Source organism: Podospora pseudoanserina, chromosome 1 (genome assembly GCF_035222485.1).
Source record: "Podospora pseudoanserina strain CBS 124.78 chromosome 1, whole genome shotgun sequence".
In the NCBI taxonomy this organism is placed as follows: Eukaryota; Fungi; Ascomycota; class Sordariomycetes; order Sordariales; family Podosporaceae; genus Podospora; species Podospora pseudoanserina.
Window position 1 is genome coordinate 7,320,803 of NC_085920.1, and position 18,291 is coordinate 7,339,093.

At 52.8% G+C, this 18,291-nt stretch overlaps 5 protein-coding genes across 5 annotated transcripts; 2 read left to right on the forward strand and 3 right to left on the reverse strand.

Moving 5' to 3' along the window:
• Nucleotides 1-19: 19 nt before the first annotated feature.
• Nucleotides 20-2,657, forward strand: apc5 (the record flags this gene model as incomplete). The annotated part of the gene is made up of 2 exons (XM_062943319.1): nt 20-851; nt 906-2,657. 2 exons carry the CDS (start codon nt 20-22, stop codon nt 2,537-2,539), a joined length of 2,466 nt encoding a protein of 821 aa, XP_062806403.1. The 3' UTR covers nt 2,540-2,657.
• A 357-nt stretch (nt 2,658-3,014) lies between these two features.
• Nucleotides 3,015-3,970, reverse strand: EAT5 (Cytochrome c oxidase subunit 13, mitochondrial; the record flags this gene model as incomplete). The annotated part of the gene is made up of 5 exons (XM_062943320.1): nt 3,720-3,970; nt 3,614-3,638; nt 3,207-3,366; nt 3,129-3,136; nt 3,015-3,060 (listed from the first exon to the last, which is right to left on the reverse strand). Exons 1-5 carry the CDS (start codon nt 3,862-3,864, stop codon nt 3,015-3,017), a joined length of 384 nt encoding a protein of 127 aa, XP_062806404.1. The 5' UTR covers nt 3,865-3,970.
• Nucleotides 3,971-4,128: 158 nt separating this feature from the next.
• On the forward strand, nt 4,129-7,251 carry APN2 (DNA-(apurinic or apyrimidinic site) lyase 2). Its single transcript, XM_062943321.1, is given in 6 exon segments — nt 4,129-4,172; nt 4,187-4,554; nt 4,615-4,730; nt 4,785-4,917; nt 4,973-6,550; nt 6,682-7,251. The coding sequence occupies 3 exon segments, from the start codon at nt 4,788-4,790 to the stop codon at nt 6,816-6,818; spliced, it is 1,845 nt and encodes a 614-aa protein (XP_062806405.1). The 5' UTR covers nt 4,129-4,172; nt 4,187-4,554; nt 4,615-4,730; nt 4,785-4,787; the 3' UTR covers nt 6,819-7,251.
• Nucleotides 7,252-8,717: 1,466 nt separating this feature from the next.
• On the reverse strand, nt 8,718-10,028 carry FPR1 (Fertilization Plus Regulator mating type protein MAT1-2-1; the record flags this gene model as incomplete). Its single annotated transcript, XM_062943322.1, has 3 exons — nt 8,718-9,328; nt 9,382-9,641; nt 9,691-10,028. The coding sequence occupies 3 exons, from the start codon at nt 10,026-10,028 to the stop codon at nt 8,718-8,720; spliced, it is 1,209 nt and encodes a 402-aa protein (XP_062806406.1).
• Nucleotides 10,029-13,843: 3,815 nt separating this feature from the next.
• Nucleotides 13,844-17,863, reverse strand: SLA2 (Synthetically Lethal with ABP1 protein 2). Its single transcript, XM_062943323.1, has 3 exons — nt 17,494-17,863; nt 14,318-17,357; nt 13,844-14,242 (listed from the first exon to the last, which is right to left on the reverse strand). Exons 1-3 carry the CDS (start codon nt 17,523-17,525, stop codon nt 14,156-14,158), a joined length of 3,159 nt encoding a protein of 1,052 aa, XP_062806407.1. The 5' UTR covers nt 17,526-17,863; the 3' UTR covers nt 13,844-14,155.
• Nucleotides 17,864-18,291: the final 428 nt, after the last annotated feature.

Below are 18,291 nucleotides of genomic sequence, written 5' to 3' on the forward strand. Positions count from 1 at the left end.
GGGGCACACCAGACCCATCATGGCCCGCTTCCTCACCCCGGCCAAAATCGGCCTCCTGGCCCTCATCGAGCTCTACGTCGAAGGCGCGGTCCCAAACGAAGGGATCATCCCAGTGATCAACTTCCTCGCCTCCAACCTCATCGACTGCGACCTCTCGACTGCCCAATCCCCCAACAGCAACAGCAACAACAATAAGAATCTCACCCCTGCCGACCGCTGGAAAAAAGCCGAGTCCACCCTCCGGCTTGTAACCTCGATCAAAGATTTCGAGACGTTGCTCTCCCCGCTGGCGGCAGCGGATAAAGTCCCCGGCCGTCGGCTCTGGGATCGGTTTTTGGAGAAGTTGTGGGGGCTAGACAGTTTGCACAAGCTGCATGAGTTTTTTGCGGCGATACCGGGGTTGTTGTGCAGGACGAAGGAGGAGCTGAGAAGGTTGGGGCTGGAGGACGCGGAGGGGGAGTTGGGGGGGAGGACGAGGTTGGGGAGGAATAGTCCCTTTGGGGCGTTTGTCAGGAGGGCACATGTCGAGTTTGTGAGGTTGAAGTTTGAGAGGGTGATGGAGTTGTGGAGGGTTTTTGTGAGGTATCGGCAGCCGACGGCGGGGTACTGGGCGAGGAGGCATCCGCAGCATGGGGGGAGGTTAAGTTTTGATCAGGTTTTGACGGAAGGAGAAGAGGAGTGGGGACAGAAGGAGACGGGGGAGCTGGCGGTAGTGGCGTATGGGAGGATGTTGTTGCCAGCCGTTGGGCTGTTGGCAAGGGGGGAGGGGTGGATGGAAGGGGGGGAGACGTTGCCGGTGAGCAGCGATGATGTGGAAGGATTGTTGGAGTTTCAGATCGAGCAGATACAGAGTGAGTTTGTTTCTCTGATGGGGGTGGAAAGGGAGCATGACTGACACCATGTAGAGTATGGCAACAGGATACCGCCACAGATCAGAGACCGGTTCAGGAACTTCTTGAAGGGAAGTCATACGGTGCCGAGTTTATCGCACTACCTCAACTTCTCGGACGCCTGGCGGTCAGGGGACTTTCCCACATCTTTCGACCACCTTCATCGATATTTCGACTACACTATGCAGAACCGAGATCGACTGTTCTATCAGTACGCCTTGATGAATCTCGCTATTGTTCAGTCCGACTTTGGCTGTCACAAGGAAGCCGTGGCAACCATGCTGGAGACAGTATCAACGGCTCGGGAGAACAGGGACACGACATGTCTCAACTTTGCTCTAAACTGGTTCTTCCACTTCGGCAGGGCACACCCCCATCTTGTCAGAGAACTCGAAAACAACAGCATGCTTGGCAGCGGAAAGGAGACTCTCGCCTTCCTCCGAGTCAAGGCCAAAGAAACAGGTATGTGGATCCTCTGGAGTTCGGCCCTCCAGAGCGAAGCCAAGCTCTGCCTGGCCAACGGCGAAAGTGTCGCCGTTGCCTTCGAGCACATGGTGCGATCCTCCCAACTGATCGTCGAGCGCAACATGAAGACCATGATGGGGGCCCAGATCTCGATGGCTATCGCCATGTGGGACCGCCTCGGGCTTTCCAGCATGGCCTCGATGGCATGCCAGGTCTTCCTCAGCTGCCACGCGAGAAACTCGGTCTTTGACGACGAGCTGAAGATCACCTGTCGTCTAGCCGGGCTTCTCGCCGGCAAGGGGAAATACGAAGAGGCGTTTGCCATGCTCGAGTCCCTTGATCAGAACTCGCTGCGGTCAGCGAGGCCAAATCAATACTGGCACCTCTACCGCGGCCTCTTGAAGCTTCGTCGGGACCTGCACAGGAACAACCTCCCTGCCGTCGACACCCTGCTGGCTCAGCTCCTCCAAACTGGCCCCGAGGACGCAGAACCGGACACCGTCTTCATCATCGACACCCTCCACATCGAGGCTCTGGTCCGCCACAGGGACTTTGACGGCGCCTTTACCAAAATCGACAACATGATGGCCAACCTCGGAGAAAACAACCGCGACGTTGCCCTCCGCATTCGTCTCCTCATCGCCAAGGCCCACCTCTTTGACGAGATCAACCGCCCAGAAAAGGGCTTCACAATAGCGATGCGGGCCACCTCGATGGCCTGGCGGGCGCTGAACATCCCGCTTCTGTGGCAGGCCGTCGGCGCTCTGGCCAACGTTTTGAACTCACTGTCGGAGTTCTCGGCTGCGGCACAGCTGTTGCTTTCGGTGCTGCCGAGGGTGCTGGAGACCGATGTCTCGTTCACAGCGGGGACGTTGTATAACCTCTTGGCGGACGCGAGGATGGGGCAGGCGGGGCAGTTTTTTTGTACGGCTGTTTCGGACGAGTCGACGGAGCTGGAGAGGCAGAGGGGGAGGAGGCGGCAGAGGGAGATGATGATGAGGGCGCATGCTGCGCTGGAGAGCGCGTACAAGTATTTCGAAAGGGTGGAGGAGGTGGAGAAGCAGGCGGAGGTGCTGGCTAAGATGGCGACGGTGATGAGGGGGTTGGGGGATGAAGGGGTGAGCGAGGGGTATGCGGCCAGGTATTTGAGTTTGAGGAGGGAGGTGGAGAGGGTCAATAGATAGACAGGGGATTGTATGTGAAAATACTGAGAGGGAAGCGAGGCATGTCAGATAAACAATGAAGAACGAAATGTATCATAGAGTTATGATCAGCCTAGACAGGGATATGCTAGTTTGGCCGCAAAAAGCTCTATCCTTGAGCTCAAGCTCAAGCTCAAGCCTACTCCCCTCATTGAATTGACTTTGTGGTGTTGACTCACGGGCAGATATGTTTGTTTGGATGAACTGGCGGGAAACAGAGAAGGTTATGCATCCCCGAGACAGAGAAACTGATTTCTTGACTTGACACTATGAGTAGGAAACAATGCATGTACCGTGTTCAGCTTTGTCAGGGTATGCTCCCTCTTCTTCTTCTTCTTCTTCTTCTTCTTCTTCGACTCCGCACTTCTATTGAATGGTCTGCCTTCGTCGTTCTCTACAATATACACCGGGGTTGACCTGTCCATATCTCCAGGTTGCGTCGAGGTCAAGAGCACATTTAGGCCTCCTTGTCCTTATTGTGGTAGTTGACCTTGTCGTTCCAGCTGCGAGGATGTCATGTTAGCATTACAGGCTTAACTTGGATGCCGTCATTGTTTATGGGTATACATACAACAGGGTCTAGAGGTATATGTTAGTAAATCTGGTCTGGAGAAAAAGGGGGGTCAAAGGGGGGGGGGGTAAAGCATACCTTGTCACCATCGCCCCACTGGTAGTTGCGGGTGCGGATGTTCTGGTAGGGGTACTCGACACGCTCCTCAAGAGGGGGCATGTGAGACCAGTGCTCCCAATGCTCGTTCCAGAGGTTGTAAGCGTTGAGGGAAGCGAGGATGAGGGCGGGAGGGACGGTGCTGCGGGCGGTTGTGTGGTTAGCTTGGTGGTACGTCATGGCTGTTGTTTTGTTTCTCCTGATATTGTGATTTCATGCGTCCCCCGATCTCCAAGCCCCCCAACCATGGCTCGCTCTGATTCCTCCTCGTCTTCCAGTTCGTTTCCACCAATTGTTTCTGATATCTGGGAGCTGTTCCAACACCCTGAGGGCGACATGAAAACCACGCATTCGGCAGTGACAATAGAGGGGCTTCGGGAGAGTCATACTAGAGGGAGATCTTGCGCCAGAGCTCTGTTGAAACCTTGTTAGCTATCTCGGACCACCAATTGAGTTCCCGGGGGGTAGCCGAGGTATCGCAGGAGGTACACTCACCAGTGGTGCCCTTGGCGTGCTCCTTGACGTGACGGCGCTCACGGACGAAGGCGTTCTCGCCGGCGTGCTCGGTGCTGGCAAGGCGGCGCTGGGCCTGGGTGCGCAGCTGGGCGGCGAACCGCATAACCTGGCGCTGGGCAATCATGGTGAGTGGCTGGTGGGTTGGGTGCCGTTCAACGAAGGGGGGGTTCGTGGTGGTTTTGTCAAAGATGAAGCAATTGACTGACCCGCTTCTCGTTGCTGTTGGCCTGGGGTGAGGTCACAGTCCAATCAGCTCATTTTCGGCTGCTCCTCGGGTTTGTGGCGGTGGTCCGTGCCTCCCGGAGCTCTCTCTCGCTGGGTGCCAAGACCGGTGACATAATTTCCACTTTGACATCTGAAAGCAGATCATGTGACCTCGCGCGTCCCTGGCGGGAAGAGCGCCCGTCGCCACGCCACACCACGCCACGCCACGCTAGCCACGCTAGCCAATGACTTTTGGGTGGCAGACCATCTTGAACAGGTGAGAGTTGACAATTTCAGATACAAAGAGAGATGGGATGAACAGGTATCTTATCAATTAAAATTGCCTGTAAATCTCTCCATAGTGAAGGGAAAGCCTCTACCACCGCAGTCGTACCCGCCCCCGAACTTCCTCTTTTGCTTCGCCTTATTCAAGTTCGCCCCATCGACCGGTGAATGCAACATCTCTGATTCCCCCACTGGGTTGTATCTCTGGCGCCCGTTCTCTCCGGCTCAAGTTCCCAGTCGTTACACCAAATAACCTAGATCTTGGCGTTGGTGCATGCCAATCATCTGAGTGTCGAGATGCCACTTCGAATCACATCATGGAATGGTAAGCTACCGTCTCTCCAGTTCCACCAGTTTCTGGTTCGGTCTAACATCATATACATAGTCAATGGCATCAGGTTTGCACCCGCCTAGTTGAGCCTGCGTGTGGAGATCGCTTGTCTGACCAGCTCCAGAAATCCATTCGGGTATGAGCCATGGCGCGCAAACCGCACCTATCAGGTAGGAGCTGTGGTGCTGCTCTGGCAGAGGTTCAAAGAAACTGACGGACTGTAGGCAATGTTCGACACGCTGGAGGCAGACATTGTTGTCATGCAAGAGGCCAAGATCCAGCGCAAGGACCTGCAGGATGACATGGTCTTGATTCCGGGATGGGATGTCTACTTCAGCCTCCCCAAGCATAAGAAGGGTATTTCTTCCCTTCTTTATGTCCTGTTTTGGCTTGGTTTCTGAATCTCTCTCAGGCTATTCTGGAGTTGCCATTTACACTCGTTCTTCCAAGTGCGCTCCCATCCGCGCCGAGGAAGGCATCACCGGCATCCTCTGCCCACCAAACTCCTCCACAACTTTCAGAGACCTTCCAAAAGACCAACAGATCGGAGGTTATCCGAAACCAGGACAGCTTTCCGGCGAAGTTGACGAAGCCACACTTGACTCTGAGGGCCGCTGTGTCATCCTCGAGTTTCCAGCTTTTGTTCTCGTAGGAGTCTACAGCCCAGCAACCCGAGACGAATCACGAGACGAGTTCCGCCATGCTTTCACTGAAGCCATGGACGTCAGAGTACGCAATCTAGTCGCGATGGGAAAGGAGGTGGTTCTTACCGGTGATCTCAACATCATTCGCTCAGAATTGGACACGGCCGGTCTGGTCGAACAATTACGAAAGGAAGAAGTGAGTCTTGATGACTTCTTCTCCAGTCCGTCCCGCCGCTTTCTCAACCAAATAGTATGTGGGGGACGTGTGGTTGGGACAAGAGACGAGGGCCGTGAGGAAGCTGTTCTATGGGACCTCTGCAGGGAATTCCATCCCACCCGTACTGGAATGTACACTTGCTGGGATACTCGGAAAAATTGCAGGCCAGGAAACTTTGGGAGCCGGATTGATTACGTTCTCTGCAGCTCTGGAATCAAGGACTGGTTCATCGACGCCAACATCCAGGAGGGTCTTCTCGGTTCTGACCACTGCCCAGTCTATGCCACCATGGGCGATACTGTCAATCACAACGGCACGACGGTTCCCATTACCGATGTCATGAACCCCACGGGCATGTTCGAGGACGGCGAACGGCAACGAGAGTGGACCATCAAAGATGCCCTCCCAACTTCGGCAAAGCTGATACCAGAATTTAGCAACCGACGGAGCATCAAGGACATGTTCTTCAAGAAGCCTAGAGCGACGATCAAGCCAACGACAGCAACAGCCATGCCTGGCAGTCAAGACCCACCTCCTCTCACCATTACCATCTCTACGGGCCCTGAGAAAGACTCCTGGGCCCAGGGCGATCTGGCCTCCTCACAGCCATCGAGTCAAGTCACAGCACCCCCAAGCTCGGGCAGCACACTTGTGGCCTCTCCACAAAAGCCACCAGCGAAACGCCCAGCAGTCGCTTCACCTGCTAAAAGACCACAGAAGAAGGGAAAGGTCACACTTGCGAAAGAGCCGTCCAAGACTGGTGCGAGTGCCTCCCAGGGCACGCTGAAAAGCTTCTTCAAGCCCAAGACACCCGTTCCCAGCCCAAGCCAGGAGCCAACTGGCACGGACAACACAGCCTCGGCCACAGCAGACATTTCTACTGCTTCAGAGTTGCTACCAGCAGAATTACCCCCTGAAATCCCAAGCTCCAACCAATCTTCGAAAGGGAGCGCCGAAAGCTCTGCCAAGGAAACGCCCCTGACGACCGGCCCAACTGACGACAAGGTCTTTGATCCTATTGAGAACAAAGCCTCCTGGTCTAAGCTCCTTGGCAAGCGCGTCGTCCCAAAGTGTGAGCATGGCGAGGATTGCGTATCGAGGATAACGAAGAAGCCGGGGGTCAATTGTGGTGTGTTCTTCCCCCTCATCCCTTCTCTGCCCACTGCTTGTTCGTTTGTCTCTGATGTCTAAACTTTGCCCCCGTCATCGTCTATCATGTCTTTTCTGTGATGAAGCTGACCACGATGTTTGCCGCAACAGGCCGGTCCTTCTTCATGTGCGCCCGTCCCACGGGTCCGTCTGGCAAGAAGGAGGACGGGACGACGGAATTCTGCTGCAAGACCTTCATCTGGAGCAGCGAGTGGAAGCCTAGCTCTTCGGCGTCGTTGTCTGGCTAGTGGTCTCAGAACAGTGGTGTTGACCTGCATTTTGCTACTCGACGGCTATTTGGGGATTTTGGAACGGGGAGTTTGGGCGTTGAATGATAGGAAAAAGGATGATGGGGATAATACATATTAGCATGTGGCATGGCATCTACCATGATCTGGCTATCTTTTGCGTCACGAGCACGTTGCTTTGGCTTGGGGAAGAAGACAGGCAGTGGGAAGAGAGGAGGAGTTGGCAGACTGAAGGGAAATGCCAAAGAGGCAGTTGGCCTAGAACAAGGGTAATCGAGCTACTTGCTTGATCCAGACGGTATCAGGCGCTGTCCATTTTGCCCGTCTAGCTTAGCCCCAATGACAACTCTTGGTTTGTGCATGCTCGGGTTTTCCGACATTGGATATGGCCTGCGAGGAAACGGCAGTTTGACAATGAAGAGTCAGTGTGAGGAGAATAGTTGTTTTCTGTGGTGATGATCTGTTCCGAAGTTTTTTGTGGGGGGGGTGGGGGGGGGTGGGATGCAGTGGCTTGATGGCCTCGTTGAGTCTTGATATTTTGTACCACCACCCATCTGGGATCAGGGGTTAGCTTCTTCGTCTATCACTGGCAACACCCACCAAGGTGGAAAAAAAAAGTGACGACTTCATGTGGCTCACATCAATCACCCGAAGCTCTGCAGAAAATGATATCTCGGGCGTAGATCAATATGATGATGAACTACATGGGGAAAATTATGATCTTGAACTATTTTCTTAGTCGTGGTGGTTGCCCTCACTGTTGACAAACCCGGTGGTTGGATTTTGGGAAGAGAAGTTGCCTCTGAGGCTCAAGTCGTGTGATTTATCTCTGGGTGGTCTCAGGATGGACTGGGGGATCTTGTGTTGATGATGGGCTTCACTCCGCCGCCGTCACTTCGGTCTCTGGGCTCTTCTCTGCTTCGTCATGCCCTCATTGGTGTCTCCATGCGGTAGTGGTAAACTCTAACTGTCGAGGACATGGCAAGACAAAACAAATCATTCCCAACCACCAAATGATCTCGACGGCTGACTTCGTGATGATCATCTCTCAATGATGACAAAGACTTTCTCGAGAACAATCACCTCTTCACATCAAGACAAGCGGTTCAAGATCACAAGCACGAGGAACCATCAGAAATCTGGGTATGCACTTGATTGTTGTACAGACAAAAGAAACTAGTTGCGAGCTTTGAACAGAACGTCTTCTTTGAACCCCTTGAGCCAGGTCATTCCGTTCGTCAAACTCATCCATCCATGTGCCCCAACCTCCACCAGTGATGACCGTCAACACGATCCTCCTTGAGATTATGTACCACTGAGAAAAGAGAATGAAAACAAATAGAAAATAAGTAAAATGAAAGAAACAGCCCACCGTCCCAACACCCAACTCCCCGCTCCGCCCCAACATTGTAAAATGATATCCATCCGCCAAACTCCTGTTATCCATGCCCAAATCCCAAATCCGAACCATGAAGAAAATAGAAGTATGAGAAGGGGTATCATCCTCCAAGAACCAAACCTCTTCGCTTGAGAACATCGCCGGCGGTGAAAATGGCAGGGATCGCAGGATATGCTGATGTGTTGATATGAAACAAGTCATTCAGAGAAAAAGCCGTGCAAATGTCGTCATAATTCCATGTTGTTGTACCAGGAAGCAGATTCTTCGTCAGGTAATCGAGTATGTTGTGTTACAAACTGTGTCGCATCCGGTGAAAGCTTTGAAGCTAGAAGAGAGGTCAGCAACCGTGTGTAGAAAGAGAGAGAGGTGATACGACTTACCATTCTGAACCAACGTCTGGTGCATAGGTCATCGCCCATTGGGCGGCAAATCTTGTGCGAAAGGTTGCAGTGACTGAATAGGGTCAAAAGCTGGTGTTCCGAAAGAGGCGGCGGAAGTGATCAGAATTGACCGAAGATTTGGGCCAAATCCTCCTCCGTTCCAGTGATCCAATCGAAGGCACTATTGTCAGGCATCGTGGAAGAGGGAGTACCGACAAAGTCATCCTGGGATTCAGACTCTGGAGTAAGAGCACAGTCGACTCCATTGTTTCCAGTGTGTCCATTCAGAACAGCGCGGAAGTCATGAAGAGGAGACCAGCCTTCGCGTGTCATGGGAGGCAGGAAGTTCGCCACATCGGGCATGAGCTCGGTAATCTGACCAGAGAAGACATGGGGAGGGTCGATGAGATGGCTGACATCGTTGTCCTTGGTGATCTCCTGGTTAGGGGCAACACTGATGTCAGGAAGGGGCTGCTGCTGCTCCATGGTGGTGACAATAGGATTGCCTACGATAGGGGCACCCGAGTTCTCCCCGATCGGGGAAGCATTGGCGACTTCCTGTGCTCGGTTACGGCGGGGAGCGCGGCGGCGGATCTCAGAAGATCGACGAGGCACATAGCGATAATGAGGGTGAGCCGACATCAGTTTCGCCTTGATCTCAGTCGCACGTCTCTGGTACTCGGCGCGAACCTCGGGGGACTCTTTCTTCCACATGCCACCGGTCATGACGGCTGCATGATGTTAGCAGATGAATCATTCACAAGGACAACAAGCAGTAACTTACAAATGTCATTGTTGGGGATGCCAGGGTTAGCCGCCTTAAGCGCAGCCTGCTGATCCTTGCGGTAAAGAATGTAGGCGTTAGGGGGGCGGGGAATCTTGGCCTCGGCAGTGGCCTGAACATGCCTCTTTTTGGGATCCCAAACGGTGGTGCTACCGACTATGGTGATGTTCGACTCCATAAGCCTGCGAGGGCCGAGGATAACAACCTGACCATTGTCGGCATCGCGGGCATACATGGCATCAGCGCCACCCAAGTACGACCTTCAAGAACTGTTAGTCGATGGAGAACAAAAATGAGAATAGAACTTACTTCATTGTATTTAGAACGCCCTTCTTGGTGTGGTCGGGCATGATGCTGAACATCTGAGCGTCAAGGACGATAACCTTGAGTGTGTTCCAGTGACCGAGCTGGATCGAGAAGTGATTCCAGTACTTGGCGGTGAGAACCTCGGTCAAGCCGGGGTTCGCATCCTCGGGGAGCGACTCCAGGGACGCAAAGTCGAACTGGAATGCACGATTGCCATAACCGAAACTGCCACATTGCTGCTGAACGGTCCTGTCGATGGCCGGGACAGCGGGGCGAGGGGCGGCACTGATGGTAGAACCCTGGGGCGTCAATGAGAAGGCTTCAAAATTGAAGGCAGCCATTTTGACGATAGTCGAAGGGTTGGTGGTGAAGTTGAAGTGGTGACAAAGGGAAGTCGAAGAAAACGGTGAAGAGGTGAGACAGAGCTCTGGAAGAGAGGTGGAAGAGTTGTGAGAAGAAGAGAAGACTGCTGCTGCAATTGTAGAAGGAAAAAAGTCGCTTGGGTTAAGAGACTTCTTGGGTTGGTGGATGGTCTCGGATGCTGAGATTGAAGGAGAAAGACAGGCTTCCGAAAATGGTGGCAGCTTGGTGGGAAGCGGAGGGATGGCTCTGAAAGGATGGAATTTATGGAGGGGCCTGAGTGCAAGCTATTTTGCATGGGCAAGTGCAGAAAGGCGGGGCGGACCAATCCCGTCAGTGTATTTCTTTGTTATTCACCTTCACACAATAAATATCCCTTATTCACCCTCGGCCACAATAAGGCACCTGCCCAAAGCTCACCTATCCCAACCACCTCAGTTTTGAGCGTCTCGGCCCGAACATTGCCTCAGGCTCTTGCTACGACATCATCTACACCTAGAGAGCAGGTTCATCTGCGCCCTTCTACTGGATACTGAAAGCTGCCAGCATTGGTCCACACAGTTAAGGCAATAAGGGGTCGAGGATCGTGAGCACTGACCGCTTTCTTTTGGAAACCATGCGACTTAGAAGCTATGTTTCGCAAGTTTGAGCAAATGCATGGGGTATGTCTTCGAGGGGAGCGAATCCCTGGAAGAAAACACACCCGCATAACAATGGATCCCCTGTATTGGGGTACTCGAGTCTGGCATATAACCCATGGCTCTTATTCTTGAGCAGGAGGTAACATTACTCTAGTAACCCAGCACTGCATCTGTATTTCTACTGTCTTCAAATAAAGCTTGATTAAGCTGTTTAGCTCAACTAATCTGAACCCCTCGACGGTCTGCATGAACGTTTCTAGAAGCCCCTTGACAAAGACAAATGCTAATCTCGACAGAGCGAGCTTTGAGGAGAGATACTTTATATCATAGCTATCTTCCTTGGTTTATGTTATAGACAGTCTGTTATTGATATCAAGTCAAGTCACTCCAATCCGGGAGGACAAATTCTTGCTGTAAATTCAACAATGGCGTTTCATAAGCGGACAGGAGGATCCAACAGAAATGGAGAGAACGGTAGAACTCTGCAAATTTGATGGATTAGGTAGCTCACAAAGCAGAATCGCGCAAATGTGAAGGGCCAACTAACAAACGATATCTCAAGACGAAAAGCAGCTTTACTAAGACTAGGAAACATATAGCGGATTGCGCCTCCAATGGATTTTGTGATAGGCTCAAAGCTTAAGTGCCAAGTGCTCGTTCCACCATGAACCCGTTTTTTCCCAAAGAGTAGTCATGATTGCCAAGGCAGAATCGTCTTAAAATGGCTAGTGACTCAGTATAGATATGAGATACTCTCGAAGCTTTTCCTGGACACTTTGATGTGAGTTCTCTCTACAGGTTGGCAATGATATCAAAAACACGAAGTAGATCCAATGCCACTTCAGATCAATCCAAGCTTCGCTAGTCATTTTATAGAAATTGCCTAGGTAAACATTCAAGTCTCCGCCGTCGTAATTCTCGTAGAAACAGGTGAACTATCTATCAATTCTCATCATCACAATAATCGCCATGGCACTCTCGGGACTGTCCAAGAACTGCACTGAATTTATTTCGCAAATCAATTTCCATGTGACTCAAACCTGTTGAATCTCTCAATCAAGAAAGTGGATGCAAAAGCAAAGTACCAAGAGTAAATTTGACCCTTGGCTCTGACAGTAGTGGAACTTGACATATTGTTTTCTCAAACCAAAAACTAACTACTTGTTCATGCTTGCTTATTGGGTTTAATATTACTACAACTTGAGCTTACCGCGAGGTACCTAGTAAGCAACAGACAAGGGTAACCAAAAATCTTCAAAATAAGACAGCATAATAATAGACGGTGAGGAAATAAGAAGAGAGACATAGATATTTAACTATTCTTGCCATTAGTCAAACATCGTTGTCAATATTCAGAGACTGAGCATCAATCTTAATACATTCAGTCACTGCATAATTTATCATCCATGATAGAGATACTCAAGACTACAGACAAAGATGCGTTGACTTCAAGACAAGATGTACTACTCAAAGCATTTGTTGATTTAATGAAGACTCTCGAGGATTGTTGATCTAAGAGAGATCGTATGCGCCAAGATTCTCCTCTTAAACCGAGATTACCTGTAGCCGCTGAAAAGATAAAGAGAGGGAGGCGCGGTCGATGCAAACAACTGCATGAAACATTTTGTTCTACCGACGCCCGTTATTCATGACTTTCAGTTACCCGATCTGGGGAGTGCCAGATCTCCCGTGGGCGTAGATCTGGACCGAGGCCGGGATATTAGCAACAAAGAACACTACGATAGAGACACAGGACCACGGGATAGCTGTGGACAAGGAAAAGGGGAGACTTATGGTTTTTTTTTTGTTTCATTGACGAATGAAATCGTCGAATTGGTATTTGAATTTGCTTTTGATTTCTTTCATATAAAGCTGCGAGCAGAGAGGGTCAACTACATCATCTTCCGGGGCTGCCGAGCATCATCACGGCAACGAGTGTTTGTTCTCGACAACCTCAATCTCATGTACATTAATTAGTGTCTCCTTCCCCCTTCCTCCTCTAGATAAACCCATCAAACTTTGGCTCCGATCAAAACAAAAAACCAAAAAAAAACCCTATTTCTCACATAACCGTTGCCAAGTGTGACATGTCGTCGATTTAAGGCTCAATGATCTGCCGCTAATGCAGGTAACCATCGGCCAAGCCCTTCAGCCGCAAAAAAAAAAGCCCAGGGTGTGGTCCTCTGGCAAAGCCATATTTTTGGTGTAACGGTTGGTACGTGCGCACCGAACTGTTTGGTAACGGTTGGTACGTGCTCACCAAACTGTTTTTGGGGTTTGATGATTTGGGGGGGCCCTCGAAATCAAATGTCACAAGGCAGATAGATGACTAGGAAGTGCGGGCATGGCATAAGTGAATCCGACGGCAAAAAAAAAAAAAAAAAAAAAAATGTGTGGGAGAGATGTTCCCAATTGCAGGTGACAAGACATGCCAGCTCCAGCGTTTTGCTTTCAATCCCTCGCTGCATTCCTTCAACATGGGAACCAACCAACTTGAGCTGGCTGCACCAAAGGGGAAGGTGAGGGTCTAGGTGGGTTCTGTTTGTTCACGCTGTGATGGGTGGGGGGGGCCAACTGGTGATGAGGTCAAAAAGCAGGTGGCTGGGGAGAGTATTCACCTGGCTTCCATCGCAAGAGCAAAAGTGAGGAAGGAACGAAATAGGCAGAATGGTAATGACCTCAGCTTGCCCAATGTGGGCCATCAAGGTTCACAGGTGGCGAACCAGACGCGACGGCGTCAAGCAGCGACCTCATCTGCTCACGGTGGGTCACCAGCAAACTTTTGCTCTGGTCGACCAGGTCCCTGAGCCCCTACATGAATGGCGAGGTCCTGACGTGCGAGGCCAAAGAGCGAGCGAGTCCTGATCCTCCAGTGACGAGCCCGAAGCCACCATATCGAGTTCCTTCGAGCAACCCTCACTGCTTTTGGGGCCATCGCAAGTCAGGGCGTCAGACAGCCTGCTCCAAAACTCGATCATCACCTCCCCTTCAACCCCAAAACAGGACCACTCACAAACAGAAACCAAACATCCCATGTGGCAGACCATCTTCAGCCCAGGTCACAAAGAAACATCCAATCTCACATGTCTCACTGCAGACGCCCACGTTCATCCAACAAGACATCCGACCAGTCAAGTCATGAAGAAGCAAAAATAACAGTCTCTTACAATTTGTCTTTCTCTCCAAATACATACATACATCCGAAGGCAAGTTTCCCCGAGAAAACCACCACCTACCCACCAGACAGCAGCATCATACAACCAAACAATTACCAAACAATTATCACAAAAAAAAAGAAAAGAAAAAAAATCAATAAAAAAAAACCAGCTTTCATTCTTTTACCCCTCCCTACCCTGATCTGCCTGCTGCCAAAGAGGGAGAGTGTGTGTGTGTGCTTCGAAACAAAAAGAATACAAAAATGTGACAGCCACCTCCGCTCAAAACTCTCGGCCCCTTATTCCTTCACCTCAATCCTCCTGATACGAAATCTTCCTCATCTCACCCAACCTCTGCCTGGCCGCAGACAGCGCATTCTCCAGCTGAAGAATCTCGACCTATATAATTCATCATGTTAGCCACCCGCCTCATCACCATGTCCCCCGCGCCTTTAAAGGGAGGAAAAAACATACCTGCTGCTCCATCTCCCGAACCTTAAACTCATGGCTCCCCAGCTTGCTATAATCAATCTGCTCATTCTCCATCCCGTTCCTCTCCTTGATGATGGCCTGCACCTGCCTCACCAACGCTCTGCAGGCCGCACCGACAGCCTTGCTCGCCTGCTCGAGGCTCTCCTGGCTCTTGCTCATGAAGCCAGCCTTGACTCTGCTGGCCGCCACCAGCTGCGCCGTCGAGGCGGCCACGTCATTGGAGGCAACAATCAGCTGCTCGGGGGTGTTCCTGTTGGAAATGACACCGTCGGCCGTCTCAATGAGGGTGTTGGTCGAGGTGGCCACCGCCTTGGCAGCAGAGATCAAACCCTCGGTCCAGCGGTTGTTCTTCTTGTAGAAGGCCGTCTTGGATGAGGAGCCCCTGCCGGCTTGGACGATTTCCTGTTGGGTGGCGGTGGCAGCCTTGATGAGCTGGGCGATGGCGGTGGTGATGGCCATGGCGGCGTCGAGAATAGAGTCGTGGACGCTGAGCTCGTAGGTGGAATACCCGTCGCGAGGCTTGTTCTTGAGCTTCTGGAGACGTGCCACAGCAGCAGCAATGGCGTCAGCCGCACGGTTGAGTTCCTGGTCGACCATCTCGCCGAGGTCTCCCTTGTTGGCAAGCTTGCCGAAGCCGGGAGCGAAGCCCTCGACGGACTTGTTGAGCCTCTGCAGGTTCATCTGGACTTCGTTGTTGCTGTTGATGACGACGTCTGTCTTCTGAAGGGGGTCCATCCCCTCCAGACGGAAGCTCAACAGGCTGCGGAAGAACTTGACCGTGGAGTGAGCCGACTGCCGGGCACCGTTGGCAAGGGCATCGGCCTTCTTCTCATCGGTGGCCAGACGCATGAGACCCTTGGAGTTGCTGCAGACATCGGCAACGGCACCCGCGAAGACGTTGAGGTTCTTGATCAGCTCGGCGTGAGTGCTGTTGGGACCGTCGGCGATGAAGTTGTTGAAAGAGGTGGCGAACTCGGTGGCGCTGGCGGAAGCCTTCTCGATCTGTGACAACACGTATGACGGCGAGGCATTCTGGTTACCGGCCTGCATGGTCGAGTCGAGCTCGTAAATGGCATCATCCACACGCCGGACGCCGGCCTGAAGAACCGAGTCAATAATCTCGTTGATCTTGTCAAGCTGGGCCAGGATGATGGCGTCGAGCTGGCCGTCAAGAGCCTGGTCCGACACACCCTGGTTGTTCTTCAGCTCGTTGAGCTCAATCAGCGTCTGATCCATGCCGGCCTTGTACACCTCCAGCTCCTCCTCCTTCTCGCGGAGGAGCATCTCCAAGTCGGAACTCCCCTCCCTAAGCTTGGCCTGGGCATCCTCAAGAGCCCGCGTCTTGTTGCCCAGGGCCTCCTCGAGATCGGCCATCTCGCGGTTGTACTTGGAGAGCATGGTGGAGAGCTCATTGCCCTTGCTGCGCTCCAGATTGTCCGCACGGTCGAGAGCCATGCGCAGCTCACGCTTGAGCTTCTCGACCTCGTCCTTATTGGAACCCGTCAGCCTGTCCTTCTCGTGAAGAGCTCTGTCACGCTCGCGAATCATGTCCGCGAGCTCGAGGTTCTTCGTCTTGATCTCGCGCTCCAGCTTCTCGCGCCTGTCGATCGCCTCCTGGGCCGAGGCGGCCTTGAGCTGAACAGCCTTGAATTTCTGAAGAAGATCGAGGTGTTCGTGACGAAGCTGGGAGTAGAGCTTGGCGAGAGCCTCGTACTTTGACCTCCAAGTGTTGACCTGCTCCTGCAACGACCTGATCTGGTCGTCTCTGCTGGCGAGCTGCTGCCCAAAGTTGCCCTGGATTGTGGCCAGCTCGCCCTCGAGGGCCTTGACCCGCTGATCGTACTGCTGAAGCATGAGCTGATCACGCTCGTACTGGGCACGGGCGTTCAGGTTCTCTTGTTCCAGTTCCGCCAGCCGGCCCTGCGTCTGCCACTGCGCCTGCTGATTTCTCAGAGCCTCCTGTTCCCGCTGCTGCTGTTCCATCAGCCGCCGCTGCTGCTCCTCAAAGTCCCGTTGCGCCTGTAGCTGAGCCTGCTGTTGGGCATGAAGGGCCTGCTGCTGCTGGGCCTCCAACACGCGCTGCTGCTCCTCGTACTCGCGGTTCTGGCGATCAATCTCGCTCTTCCAGAACTCGTTCATCTGATCGGGCTCCTCGGACTTTGGTACCGGCGGCGGAGGAGTCGGCTGCTTCTCGATTTCTTGCTTGGGGCGGGCCGGCAACGCTGGCGCCGACTCATCCTCGGCGAGGAGGTTCGGTGGGTCTTGCGGAAGCTTCGGAATGGTGATGAGACTGGTGAGATAGCGAATATTGGAGCACTCGTAGTAGTACTTGACAAGGCGGTAGTGCTGAGCATTGTACCTCTCCCGAAGCGGCTCCAGGGCATCGTTGTCACCAGTGGCCGAGTGCATGGCCCGGAGCATGCTCGTGATGAACTTGTAGATACCATAACTCTCCGTGACGAGAGGCACAAGGGCCGAAATCCGGCATTCGTTCTGGCCAGTGGTTCGGAAGTGGGAGAAGATGAGCTTCTGGAACTGATCAATCTTGTCTTGCAGCGTCATGAGGTCGGTGATCGTCTCGTATCCCTCGTTCGGGTCGTTGATAGCCTTGAGACTGATATACTCCTCGTACTCGAACGTGCCGTTGAACTCTGGGTGTTGCTGGTGGAACGAAAGCTTCGCGAGCAAGTAGTAGACATATTCCTTGATCAGTGGGCCGTATCCGCGCATGCCCTCGCCCGACATGCCGCGGTTCAAGCTATCGATCCACGACCTGTTGTTCAGCGCCTCCCTGAGGGTGCTGGGGTGGCCTTCTTGGAGAACCTTGTGGACTGTGATAAGAGCCTTGAAGGTCTGGACCTCGTCGGCGAGGATGGGCTGGACCTTCAGACCAGCCCAGAAGGATTGGGAGGACTTGTGGTCCCAGGTGTAGACAATACAACTCCTAACATGCTTGCGCTTCGGTGCCGTCTCGTCGGGGCTCGTAGCTTTCTTGATGTTGATGGCGAGCTCGGCTTCGGACCTGGATGACATGATGGGTCAGTATGGGGGGGGGTGCTATGTTTTTATGTCCACATGTTGCAACAGTCAAACGGCGGGCAATGGGCGCGGCAAACTGCATGCGTGCGTCTTTGGGTGGGTGGGAAAAGGAAACACACTTTGTGTGATCAAGGCTGCGTATCGTGGCCATGCTGGGCAGCTATGGACGGGAGCGAGACAAGCGAGACAAGCGAGACAAGCGAGAACACGCTCACTCTGAATACTTGCTTGCGCTTGCTTCAATGATATAACACGCCGGCACACGGATTGGTTTTCCAGGGAGAGCAAGCACACTCGGTTCAACATGCGACAGAGCCAGGCGCAACTTCAGCGATGGCCAGCCCGGGTTCAGGAGGGCTCAGGGCCAAAACAAACTGGGAGATACGGAAATTGGAGGTAATTCCAGGGGAAAAGGGAGTTATTAGGTCGTGGAGCCCAGAGCTTGCCTCTCCCGTCGTCGTCAGCCTTCTTGGAAGTTGCATCTCTGATTGCCTTGCGCCCCAAACCGCTCCCCAACAGCTGCAGCCAATGATGGATGCCGTCTGGGGAGTCGGACCCAAGGACGGACCGGCGTGCGGGGCAGCAAGCAAGCATGTGTCAGCTGTCGCGAAATGAATCAGAGTGGGGACGCAGCTTCGAACCCCACCAGACAAGTGACGCCTGCCAGCTGATCCGACATGGGTTCCAGGCAGAGGGACATGCAGCTGGTGGTGGGAGCTGCTGCCTTCTGGTTGCCGCGCGCGCTGAAGCTCGTGTGGCTCGTCATCATCTTTGCCGGCCGTCACGAGGATAGGATACAGTTGGTCATAAGCTCATAAAGCATTTCAGACCTTAGTTCGTTCGTCCAAACTTCCTTTATGCCTCTTGACATTTTGCATTTCCCCTCCTAAATATCCAGACCAGACTTTCTCCGTTTT

Bases quoted from the DNA above. Each gene is read 5' to 3' on its own strand.
- APN2 (XM_062943321.1), top strand. From the start codon at position 4,788: ATGTTCGACACGCTGGAGGCAGACATTGTTGTCATGCAAGAGGCCAAG. The intron at 4,918-4,972 runs GTATTTCTTCCC...AATCTCTCTCAG, and splicing joins CCTCCCCAAGCATAAGAAGG to GCTATTCTGGAGTTGCCATT. The intron at 6,551-6,681 runs GTGTGTTCTTCC...TTGCCGCAACAG, and splicing joins GAAGCCGGGGGTCAATTGTG to GCCGGTCCTTCTTCATGTGC.
- SLA2 (XM_062943323.1), bottom strand. From the start codon at position 17,525: ATGGCCACGATACGCAGCCTTGATCACACAAA. The intron at 17,358-17,493 runs GTGTGTTTCCTT...CATGTCATCCAG, and splicing joins CGCAGCCTTGATCACACAAA to GTCCGAAGCCGAGCTCGCCA. The intron at 14,243-14,317 runs GTATGTTTTTTC...TGAATTATATAG, and splicing joins TTCGGGAGATGGAGCAGCAG to GTCGAGATTCTTCAGCTGGA.